The 12,440-nt window shown below is 44.4% G+C and overlaps 1 protein-coding gene across 4 annotated transcripts in view; it reads right to left on the bottom strand.

The window, feature by feature from the left end:
• col4a6 (collagen, type IV, alpha 6) overlaps positions 1–12,440 on the bottom strand; it is a 414,921-nt gene that overhangs the window by 22,810 nt on the left and 379,671 nt on the right. For all 4 annotated transcript variants that reach the window (XM_078547579.1, XM_078547580.1, XM_078547578.1 and 1 more), the window contains 6 exons: positions 8,838–8,912; positions 7,708–7,815; positions 7,117–7,224; positions 5,213–5,284; positions 3,028–3,153; positions 321–437 (listed from right to left, as the gene is read on the bottom strand). In XM_078547579.1, the coding sequence (XP_078403705.1) occupies positions 321–437; positions 3,028–3,153; positions 5,213–5,284; positions 7,117–7,224; positions 7,708–7,815; positions 8,838–8,912 (606 nt within the window). The remainder of the gene's footprint in view (positions 1–320; positions 438–3,027; positions 3,154–5,212; positions 5,285–7,116; positions 7,225–7,707; positions 7,816–8,837; positions 8,913–12,440) is intronic.

Raw genomic sequence — 12,440 nt, 5'->3', positions numbered from 1 at the left:
CAGGAAGTACAAAAACAGATAGGTGGGAAACATGACACATTAAAGCACAGAAAAGATGGAGGCTGAATTCAATTTCCATATAATCCCATTTCTCACTTAAATATGGATGTCATAAACATTTTGAATTACCTTTTTAATCACAACTAGGTCCTTCAAAAATCAAGTCAGAACTAAGTCGACTATTAGCATAAGTGCTTGGGCGTAAACACTTAATTTCAGCATTGCCAGTTTTCATAGGGAGGCAGTACATACACCAGGATGAACAGACAGAAGAGATTTACTCTCTTTGTGTTGTTTCTGCAAAGGGAGAAATACCTTACCTCCTTCACCATCAAATCCAGGTGGACCAATATCACCTAGCTTCCCAGGAATATTTGAAATGATAGTGCTTCCCGGAAGACCTGGTTTTCCTGGAAGACCCGATGGTCCACTATTACCTAATGGAGCAGTAAGCAGTTATTAAATTGAACAATTATTTTGGGTAGCCTTAATTTCTTTTCAACTTAAAATAACGAAAGTCTTTTTTTATTTGAGAGGTAACAAGGGTACGATAGTGTCTCTGCAAATTAGTTTCTCTCTTTAACTCTCCCTGCATCGTGCACTCTCCTCCTTTATGGGCATTGGCTGAATATCTTGTTTCTCCACCCACCTGTCAACTTTTTAAGGGTCCCAAATTTTCCTCAGGGCCTGCTGGAGCAATTGGAGGAGGCGGAGAAAATGAGTGCAGAAATGGGGAGGGACTCAGTATTGCTGAGTCGCTGTCCAAAATAAATAGCCTGCAGGGAATTCCAATGGCGGCAGGGTATACAGTATCTGTGTCTGGCCCCTTTCCAGTCTGACCAGAGTAACAGGAGGTAGAATGGTTGGGATGACGTTGGAATTCTGGTTAACTTTACTTCCTAGGGCCCCAACATGCTATGTGCCAGAATGAAACAGGGTCCAGCAGATTTGAAATGGGAACATAGTTGAGTGTTCCAGGGAGGATTCATTGCCTGGTCCCAAGGTGTTCAACATGGTGCACAGATAGACATGGGTCCCCCAATCCCTGTTCTGGATAACAAGTGGGAAACCTGAGCAATACTTTGGGGCATTTTTAATATAGCCTGGCTGGTAGGAAGCCAATGACAACGTAGGGTGTAAAACCAGCAGCCAATCTGATCATGTCGGCTTCCTGCCATCTGAGCTAGATTTAAATTACTCCTGTAGTTGCTCAGTTCCTGCACTCCAATTTTCCATTCCTACTATAGAAGTGTTTCCCGACCTTGTACTTCTCCTAAGATTAGGAAATCCTTATCACTATGTAACACAATTTATAACACCAAGCAGTTGTATCATCAGATTATCCATTTCATTTCAAAAGGTCAGTGACCAAAATATATTTTTTAATATCGGCGGCCATGATATATTTCAGATCAATATACAGCAGTATTGCCCCAGGTATTCATGTCACACAGTCAGGAAGTAACTCTATGTATTGGAACCTTTGGATGTAAATTATATTGAGAGCTTTAAGCTTAAGGAATGGAAGAAAGGCAAGAAACCAATTATCATTTGCCCTTTTTCCCTCTTTATCCTTCAATCCTATATGCACTGATTACACCGGAGCGTGGATAAGCAATACCAACAAGAATGTGTCCAAATGCTCCATGTGTGGCCCTGGACAATGAAAGGCAGACATCATCGCTGACCCTGAGCCTGTCCTTACCCACCATCTTTTAACAGAATGACATAGCAATTACAGCACAGAAACAGGCCATTCGGGCCAACTGGTCTATGTCAGTGTTTACATTCCACATGAGCCTCTTACCTCCCTACTCATCTCACTGTATCAACACACCCTTCCATTCCTTTCTCCCTCATCTATTTTTCTAGCTTCCCCTTTACTTTGGCACCAGAGGTCAATGGATTGAATCTTCTGCAATAACATTGGCTGACTTTTCCCATTCCCTGCTCTGGGAATGGGATGATTATTTCCAGCACCATCCTGTTGAGATCAGCTTAAACGTAGCATGGATCAGGGATCAAACCTGGGATCTTCTAGGTCTGTATCAATCAGCATCAAACCACATGGTACCACCAAGCTACTGAGGGGGTTCCTTAATGCAGGCTTCAACAATCAGGTGGCCAAAGATAACTGAACAGACATCCTAGTCATTACAGCATCAAACTCACTGGGTTGAATTTAAGCTCCAAAAATGGGTAGGTTAGGTTTGAGTGAGATGGTTGAACATCCCTGATCTTACCCTGATACCCCCACTATTAATTGTATCAATAGAGATTAAGTAAATAGTCATTTGGCAGTACAGAACTTGAGCATTGCTGAGAGAGAGACATGTTGAAGCTTTTTGTCTTGAAGAGGTTAAGTACATATAGGTGAAGGGCATTGATTGGATGTTACTTGAACACATAAAAAGAGGTACCTACTGACAGGGGAGTAGAGTGGAGCCAGGAGATCTATACCTGTGATGTTTCATTCCATGAATAAATCTATTTCAAGTAAATGCTGGCGCTAGTTTCTTCCTTTACCAGCTGGCTATAAGGAATATCACACCCACTGGCAGCAGCAGGTGACTTAACAGCAACTGCAGCCTCCTCTCGGCAGGAAGTGGGGTCTGTCATTTAGGCTGACTTAGGCAGATGGGGAATTGTGTCAAAGGAAAACTGTACACACTGTGGATTCAAAACTGCACAGCGTGTGGGGAACTCTGAACTTCTGGGTTTCCTGTCAGAAATTTCACACTCCACATCTACGCAGCTAGCCCCCTGTCAAGATTCAACCTACTGAGGCTCTGTATAATGGGATAAGTTCCAGTAATGTAACATGCAAGCCTAACACATAACAAATATCATGCCTTATTGTGGCGAAGTAAAACACTAGCAGTAAAGACAGAGAAGTACAAATTCCTTGTGGCAACACACTCATCACTTTAGTCAGGAAGCTAATTACCATGTTTGCCACCAAACAGATTCATAGCACAAAATCCTGTCTAGTGATATTGAATAATTACAATTGATTTTCTAAATTACCTGGATCTCCTCGAAGTCCCTTTGGTCCAGGATATCCTGGTGCCCCTATACCAGTTCCTGGTGCACCGTATTCACCCTTTAGCCCAGGAAGGCCAGGAGGTCCTGGCAGTGCCGCCAAACCAACACCTAAACAGTTAGAACATCAGGAAATAAATGTCCACTCAATTTTGAGACAATGGCTGGGAATATCCACAAAGTTGATCCTGTTGTGTTCGTACAGATTTGCTAGATGGGTGGTGGAAACCCAGGAGAGCAAATCTTGTGGAAATTGCTGGCCAATAACTTTGGCTTAAAGCAGAAAGAATTTCCTTCACTGTCTACTCCATTTGTATTTCTATTCTCCTAAACAGGAGCACCTTGGATTGGATTTGCGGCAGTAATGATGGTGAAACTGTCAGCATTCCATTGTTATTACTCCGCTGCAAATGATAGCAATTTCTGGACATGCACACTTAGATGTGCAAATCCAAAAGCTGCTGCCAGTGCTTCTACAAAATTCCAGAGGATGCACTGTTGAGGTTCCCCCAGAAAGCTACCAATTAGAAATCACTGAACTGAGGAAAGTTTCCACTTTTACACTTTCTGTCTTACTATAAAAACCCTGAAAATATTACATCTTGTTGACTGAGGCATAACAGGGTTCTTTAACTGAGTACTAATTTCATAATAATTGGCGAATAGCCTCAGTGGCCCTGAAAGAGTAACTGTACATTTGTTGAATGTCAAATGTTGTCATTATTTTAAGAAACTTCACAGATTATAAAAAATATATACTTTTTTTTACAGTTTGCTTATTTTAGGTTCTAATTCAATCCCACGTGTCTGTCCCAATCATTTGTTTCACTATCTGCAATATTTAAAATCAAATGGTAAGGGATCAGTGATTTTTACCTCCTTGTTTGCTGTCTGTGAGAATACCTCAATCTGATTGGCTGTTTGCCCTGCATAGTGACATCACAGCTGCTGATGCTTGGTGATACCTTTGACCTAGCGCAAGATTCAAACTGGCATTGGGGAAAGAGAAATCCATAGAGGTCACTACATCTTGATGGGCAACTTTCATCAAGGTCAGCGGCGAGGGTCGTTGCTTTGTAGCTGACTGTGAAGTTCAACCTATTAAATGCATGTTCAGTGAGCACTGCTTAAATAAACTACATTACCTTTAATGCATTCTGTGATTTTTCATTGTGCAACAGGTTCTCTTCTTCAGAAAACCAACAAAGGAGGTGGTTTTAATGCTACCCCTGATGGAAATTGGATGAGTGGACAGTTAAAATCAGCCATAAGAATTATCCACTGATGTCCTGCTCGTTGCCCACTTTCCCAATGTTTCCAAGGAGCAGAGCCAGAAGAGGTCAAAACAAACTTTTTCTTTTGCTTTCCTTGTGGGAAAAGCAGGAATTGCACCCCCTGGCCTCAAACAGAAAGTTTAGGCCAATACTGCCCTAGGTTACCCACCCCCCATCCCCTTACCCATCCCCCAACCTCAACCACACCCTCCGCCACGCCACCATGAAAGGGCTGACCCTCTAAAAGCACAGTCCACTGACTTACCTTGGTGCCGGTGACTCTTCATTCATTCCACTTGGGTGTCCTCCTGCCACCCAAAACTATGCTCTGCCCATTGGCCAGCTGCCCCTTGCTCGCCTGTCTCAGCAGTCAGATAGGTGGTTAGGAAGGGTCCTGCCAGCCCATGGAGAAACCTAAATAAAATGACACCTACTCAGCTTTATGGGTTCTCTGGCCCTGCTCCAGCTTGCTGCGATGCTGGACCAGTGGGGATCACCACGAGGGCCTCAGACAAACATTGCAGTCGGGTCTCAATGGTGACCATAAGGGCCCAACCCACATATTTGAGGCTGAGGCCTGCTCCCTTCTGACAGGTGTCTTACTCACCTGCGTAAACTTCCAACCTGTGGAAAAACTGTGGAACTGCAGTAAGTGGGTAGTCGCTGGTATTTTAACTGTCCACCCGGTTTCTGCCAGGCCAGCAGGTTTAGAATTGGCCTGATTGTGTAAATAGAATAAGAATGCATTCTTCCCCTATTCGTATGACTCAATTCTTTAGACTGCAAATACATCACAACCCATAAGAACATCACAGAGGAGTACCTGATCCTGGTAAAGGGATCAGGTAACACCTCAATCCCAAAGAGAATTTAACAAAGCTCTTATTGATAAGTACCTGGTGTTCCTGAGGGCCCTTTAGGTCCAGGCAAACCATTCAAACCATCTAGTCCTGGAGCGCCTAGGAGTCCTGGTGGAACAAAAATGACCATTATTCTTGATACAAAGAACTAAATGAACAACGGAATCAACAATAAACACTGACGGTCTTACAGATAATAGTGGGCAAGGGGAGTGCTGACGGAAGTGAATTCAGATTAAGGAATACCGTAAGAAAGTAGAGACGTGTAGAGAGGAGTCAAGATCCTTAAAATATGCCCGAGAAACTTTATTACGGTCCAGAGAATGACAATAAGGGGACTTGGAAGGCAATTTAAAAGAGACAAATGAATACATCAGATATAACTATTTCACATAAACCTGAATGTTTGGAATGGACTGCACATAGGGGAGATTGAGGTTGAAATATCAGTAATTTTAAGGAGGATTTGGAGAGGTATGTGGTGGAAAAACAATTGAGTGCTATAGGCAGCATATTGTGTATATAGTTGTTTGCAGTCTGTGGGAGGCCAACCATAGCAAAATGTTCTTTTTCTGTCCTATTCAGTGCTATACTGCAAGGTAGCTTATATCCTTCACTTAAGCAATAATATTAAAACCTGCCTGAAATAGAGCCCTGGTTAAGGACTCGTTGCAGTATTACTGAATCAATAACTTGCATGTCTTTATTTTATTCCTTCTCTGATGTTTATGGCAATTCACAAAGTCATTCATTCAGCGCTATTCTCTTTTCTTAAGGACAAATAAGGAGGAAAAAGGTCATTTATTCTTTAAAACAAATGGCAAATCTCCCATTGCATTGCCCACACTGAGTTGCAGGATGTGCTGTTTTAGAACAATTGGGCTGCCTGCAATACTGTATGATGGAGTGGGTGTCACAAGTCCATGTGTGACACGGACAGGTAATGTATGTTTTCCATGTGATATTAATAGGAGGGTCTATCATCTTCTTACAGCTGCAGAATGTTTTGTTCCCAACTGCAGCAAAGAGGAAATAAATGGAGGAGGCTTGCTCTTTCTCCCCACATTCCCACTATCCTGCTCTGGGGTCTCTTGGATCTTCTCCATGCAATGTAACTGGGCCTGAGCTTGCAAAGGGTACACACCCAACATCAGAATGGTAAGGAGGTGGGAGGATGCATTGCTTTCCTTGTTGTTGATGCACTGATCACCTCAGCAGAGGGACACTTGAAGCAGCCCGGTGTTGGGCTTCGTGCTGGGACTTCTGCAGGTTAGAGAGTCCATGGAGATGTCACAGGGCAATCTGATGGTGGATGGTGAGCAATTGGTTGCTTCTCAATTTTTTGGGCTCTCCTTGCTCCAGGACCACCAGCACAGCTAGATCAATGCTCATTTCCACCACCCCAATCCCTACCTCAAGGTTCTGCTCAGCTAGGGGAGGCCTCCACCAGTAGTATAACAGGCCTGCTAAAGGCCCATGACAGGGAAATCAAGGGTGCCTCTCAATTTACAGGCATTGCTCATCTCTGTTTTGCTGTGCCTGTCAAGCATCCAACAAAGCGGTTGAAAGAGGAAAGGTTACCCCAATAGGTTAGAGAAAGATGGATGGAGAGAATCAGTAAATGACATGTAAGCATAACTATAGGTGGAAGAATCCACAAACTAAACTCAAGCTTGGAGTCATCAGCTCTTCAAACAGGCTGCAGTGCAATCTATGTACTCGCATTCCAGAGAGAGCTGGATTGATGATCTATTCAGCGAGGAGAGGAATAAGAAATTGCTGTAAGAAAAAAATTAATCGTGCAATGGTCAGTTTAGGCCCCAAAACAGCCAAATGGGTGATAGGCCAAGGTAGATGGGATGAATTGTCTTTTCACGCTTCCACAGTTCTTATGATGTATGCACATCTAAGCGTAACACTGGGGTAGCAATAGCAGTCACCTTTCTGTCCTGGTCGACTAAATTGAGCTGAAGGCCCTGGAGGACCCGCACGACCTTGCAATCCTTGGTAACCTGGAGTCCCAGGAGCCCCTTGCAGCCCGGGAGTACCTAAGCACAGAAGAACAAAGCAAAAGAAATGGTTTGGTAAGATGATGGCAAAACAATCTTTTAAAGCATTCTTATCTCTGTGGCTTGTGATGAAGCAGAGAAACATTGCATCTCAGGAAAGCTCCTGGTTGCACTGATCAGCTTGCACTCATTGAAGCAGCCATACTGTGGTAGGTGCAGACCCAACGTTAGAGCAGTATTGAGGTGATGATCTGCACATTTTAAAATGTACACAGTGCCCGTGACATCTCAGCAATCCTTCCAGACCTCTGCCATGCTGCACAGAACAGGCATCTCTTCTCCAAAAATGTTTGATAGAGAACAGGTTTAGTAGAGGTTCTACAACAGGTGGAGAAAGTCAGGGTAATGAGATAAGACTAGACAGATTCAGTTGAAGAGACACTGCTGCCACAGTCTTGTTGGGCTGAATGGCCTGCTCTGTGCTACGCTTCCAAGTTCACACAATACAGTATAGATTCTCACCTGGGCCACCTGGTCGACCGCTTTCTCCTGGTGATCCTTTGACTCCACTAGGCCCAGGACTACCAGAGAAACCAGGATCACCGCGCAAACCAGTTCTCCCTCTTTCACCTGAAATTAGAGGAAGTCACAGCATGGTAAAACACCTCGCCAATATATATGTAAATACCTTACAAATGACCGGGAAGAACACAGGGTCAGTGTGGTCTCCAGGACTGGTTTTGATCACCCAAAAGGGTAGGGGTGGTATTTTCCAGATTTCTCCTTTAATTGGTCTGGGTTTCTAAAATCTGGTCTTCTGTCTCTCAGAGGTTGACATGGCTCTGGGTGGGTAGGGAGTGTCTATATCATGGATGAGGCATCACAACTTCATGAGGCAGGTTAGCTCGGCCAGTGAGCCTTTTCCTGTCCAAGAACTTTTTGAACGTTCATGTGAATGGTTGAGAACAGTTGCAAAGAATTCTAACACCCTTTTGCAAGTCACTTGGTCTCATTGCCTGCCCTGCAGAACAAGCTCATCCTGCATTAATTCAACTGCAGTGAGGCAGTATATTTTAGATTACTTTTCTTTCCAACTTTCTTGTCCTCTCCTCTTCGGTGTCAGCTGTGGCTCAGTTGCTAGCACTCTTGCAACTGAGTCATAAGGTTCTGGGTTCAAATCCCACTCCAGGGCTGATGCTCCACGACAGCGCTGAGGGAGTGCTACACTGTCAGAGGTGCCATATTTAAGATGAGTCATTGATAAACCGAGGCCCCATCTGCCTGCTCGGGTGGAAGTGAAAGATCCCATTGTACCATGCTGAAGAAGAGCGGAGTTCTCCCTGGCGTCCTGGCCAATATTTATCTTTCAGCTACAAAAACAGGTTACCTGGTCATTATCACATGGCTGTTTGTGGGAGTTTGCTGCGTGAATTTTGGCTGCCACGCTTCTTGCCAGCGACATCTTCCATGGGTCTCCAGCGGTTGTCTCCTGCCGCCCGGATTTCTACTCCAGCCAACCAGTCAGGTACTGATTTAACAGACCTAGCAGTCTGAACCTCCTAAATGGTGGAGGCAGCTGGCAGAAAATATAAGATATTCTGCATGGCGTGTAAAGAACAGAATACTCAGAGGGATAACTCCATTTATCTCACCTGGGTATCCTGCTTGACCAGGCTCTCCTTTTAATCCTACATTTCCAGGGACAGGAAGTATATCACCACGCTCACCTGTATAGTCAAGAGAGAGTTTCCTGTCATATGTGCAAGTTAATGATACAACAATGAACCCTAACATTTTAATAAAGGGATCTCACTACTGCTGTGAATGCTGGGATAGCACAATCTCCATTATAGGCTTTCACTTTGTCACACTCTTCAACATAAAAAAGCAAGACAAATACCGACAATTCTCAACGCACGTATGAGATAGTGATCCTGAAATGAGTTAGTGATCCTGAAATGGGACAACTTGATCCCATTCATAAGTCTTTCGGAAAATGAGGGAGCGTTTGTAAACCTGGATATTTCATACCTAATAAAGAAGCCCAAGCTGCAGAAACCAACTTTCGTCCATGGATCACAGTAACAAAAATATGGTGCCCCATTGGATTCTCGGAAATACAATGGTCCAAAATGACGGCGAGTTCATGGTGCCTGCTGTTATTAATGTGCAAGTCAGGCAGCGAGTTCAGGGAATTAAGAGACACGCCCCATGAATTGTGAATCTCCAGAACTTGTTGGTCACTTTATGCTACTCCATTGTCTGCTTCTCACAAACAGCAACCTCAACCTCCCCATTATTTTTAAAAACTTGCTGGATTTGCACAAAGAACTTGAATTAAATTCATCACTGAAAGCTAGGGCTGGAATGTAGCAGTGTTAATGCATTGCCAACCAACCTCTCCAGCCCAGAAAAGGAGCAACTTGAACTGTGGAGTCTCATTCCTGCGTGCTGTAAATTCTTCTTAGAGATATAAAACACTATACATTTTAAATTTAGTTTTTTCCTACTTTTCTGTCTCTTTTTCTTCCTCCCTTAATCCAATATTTCTTTTTCTCTCTTCATTTCTTCTTCTGTACCTGAATAGACTCTAATTAGCTGACTGTAATTAAGCCACTTTCTCCATCATTCTTCTGTTTCTTTCTTATGCTTAAATCTCACTGGTTATGGAGACACTCTCTTGTCCTCATCCTTCGCTAAAGCTCCATTCAGCATTCTCCCTGAGACAGCACTTAGTCTCAGGGAGCAGTGCGCTCTTTCATGTGCATGCGCGAAACAGCGCACTTTGACAGATGGGGAATCCCTCCACCCCCCGTTTCGGCGGCAGAGTTCGGCTGCCCGCCCGCCGCCGAGCCGATGGGGCCCGCACGCCCACCACGGTCAAAATTCTGGCCGTAGTAAATGATTGCCTCTCTGCTGATATTAATGCTAATATATTAATGATATTAATTGTAGTCATCATGGAATCACAGAAATTTACAGCACAGGAGCCCATTCAGCCCATCACGTCTGTGCTGGCTCTTTGATGGAGCAGTCGTGCTCAGTCCCACACACCCTACATCTTGCCCGCAGCCCTGTAAATTCCTCATCCTCAAATATCTGTCCAACTCTGCTTTAAAATTATCTAAGAAGTCAGCTTCCACCACCTTTTCAGATAGAGCTTTCCAAATCCTGACAAAAGATTGGCCTCGTCTTCCCTCTGGATTTTTTGCCAACGATTTTAAATCTATGACCTCTGGTTATTGATCTACTTGCGAGGGGGAATAGCTTTTCTCTCCTCCTGTCCTGCTTGTAGCTACTCCTACCAGGAAATCTGCTATGTCACACATTCTTCAACTATGACTTTTCATGACTAACTATGGGGTCATACTGTGTGGGGTCCCAGACTCTTCACAAGCGATTGGCCACGTGCTTTCCTAAGCGTCATGACAGTGCTCTAGATGTGTCACACACTGTGCTGGCCTCTGCCTTCTGAGCCATTGCCCTACTAGTTTGTTCAGATCTTTTGCCTCATCCACTGTTCCCAATCATTATGCACTTAGAAGGGGTGATGTTCCCACACCACACCAGCCAAAGCCAATGGGGTCCTCACTTAGTTTTTCACAACTGCTGAATCAAGGTCCTGGGGTATGGCCGCTGATGTGCACAACCAGCTGATTCGAGTCATCAGTGAGGGTTGGGGAGTTGTGGGACACCGGTTTCTCCTACCAACATTCCTTTTTACATGGTTGTGTGGATTGGCAGGAGATCAAGGGTACTAGCCCTCACAAACATCTCCCTAAACCCCCAAAACCCACTTTATCAAAATCCTCATCATCTTGGAAACCTCCATTTGGTCGCCTCTTAACCTCCTCTGTTCCAAGGAGAACAGACAACATTTCCAACCTCTCCTCATAACTGAAGTCCCTCATCCCTGGTAACATCCTGGCAAACCCTTCTATACTCTCTCCAAGGTCTTCCTGAAATGTGGTGCCCAGAAATGTCTGCAATACTTCAGCTGAGGTCGAGCCAGTGATTTATAAAGTTCTAGCATGATCTATTTGCTTTTATATTCTATTCCCCTATTTATAAACCCAAAATACCCCAGATATTTTTTAACCACCTTGCTCAGTTATACTTCCAGCAGTCGAGTGTATTAACGCTTGGGTCTCTACTGATGTTAATCCAGCTCCTTCAAAATTCACGGGCCTGGATTCTTCCTATGGTGGGAGGGCTGGGCAGGAGCGGGAGCAGAGCTGAATGCCACCCATGATTGGCTAAGCACCGCCATTTTACACAGGCAGACCAATTAAGGCCCACCCAGCGTAATACACATTCTGTAGCGCTTCAGCCACCACCTGTGCGGGCGGGGGGAGGAGGGAGAGTCGGGGCATGTACACGAAAGAGTGCAGCAATCTCCCTAAGGCACGGAGCTGACTCGGGGGGAGATTGAATGGATACAAAATAATTATAGAGTCGGTTTAAAAATTTATTCAAACATGTCCCCTCATGTGACTGTGTCACATAAGTTGGGACATGTTTGTAAAGGTGGGAACATCTTTAAATTAATTTATAAAAGCTTCAGGAAACCTCATCCTGCCCATGGATGAGGTTTCCTGAAAAACGCAAAGGCCATTTGGGCTTTTCGCCTGCCCGCCAACTTTAAGGTCGGATGGGCAGTGTTCTTAACCAGTTTAATTAATTTCTCAATGGCCTTAATAGGCCCTAATAGGCCTTTAACATTTCGGCGGGCGCGCAGCTGATTCCGGCACGCCCGCCGAACGAAATATCGCGATGACGTTGGGACGCACGCCCAACGTCATCGCGCGTCATTTTATGCGTCAGCGTGTCGGGCCTGCCCCCCCCACACCAACCGGAAGACTCTGCCCATGGAGACAAAGGTTTGCTCCTGTGCTGTTAAGCCTGTGATCTCATTGAGCAGTAAGTCACAGGTTTGATTCCAAACTCCTCTCGGGTCCCAATCCTAAAGGTTGGTGGAACACAAGTAACTCACTCAGGCTGGTATTACCAACCACAGTTGAATTTGTTTCTTAAATCCAGCATTGAACAAAACAAAATAAACACAAGTTTCTAATTCACTGTAACAATGTTAGTTGGGATTCTAGTGATAATGCCAATGTTCAATATATAGAAGTAACGGTGGGTAAGAAGCAGTATTTCCTTTAAGCTGCATGGGTGTGTGGCAGCACAGGAATCCAGAACTTACCACATGGGCAACAAGCAGGTCACGCAAAATCAATGTTCCCTTTGAGGTG

This window comes from Cetorhinus maximus, chromosome 8 (assembly GCF_964194155.1).
Source record: "Cetorhinus maximus chromosome 8, sCetMax3.hap1.1, whole genome shotgun sequence".
Lineage (NCBI taxonomy): Eukaryota > Metazoa > Chordata > Chondrichthyes > Lamniformes > Cetorhinidae > Cetorhinus > Cetorhinus maximus.
This window is presented reverse-complemented; position numbering and strand designations above follow the sequence as displayed.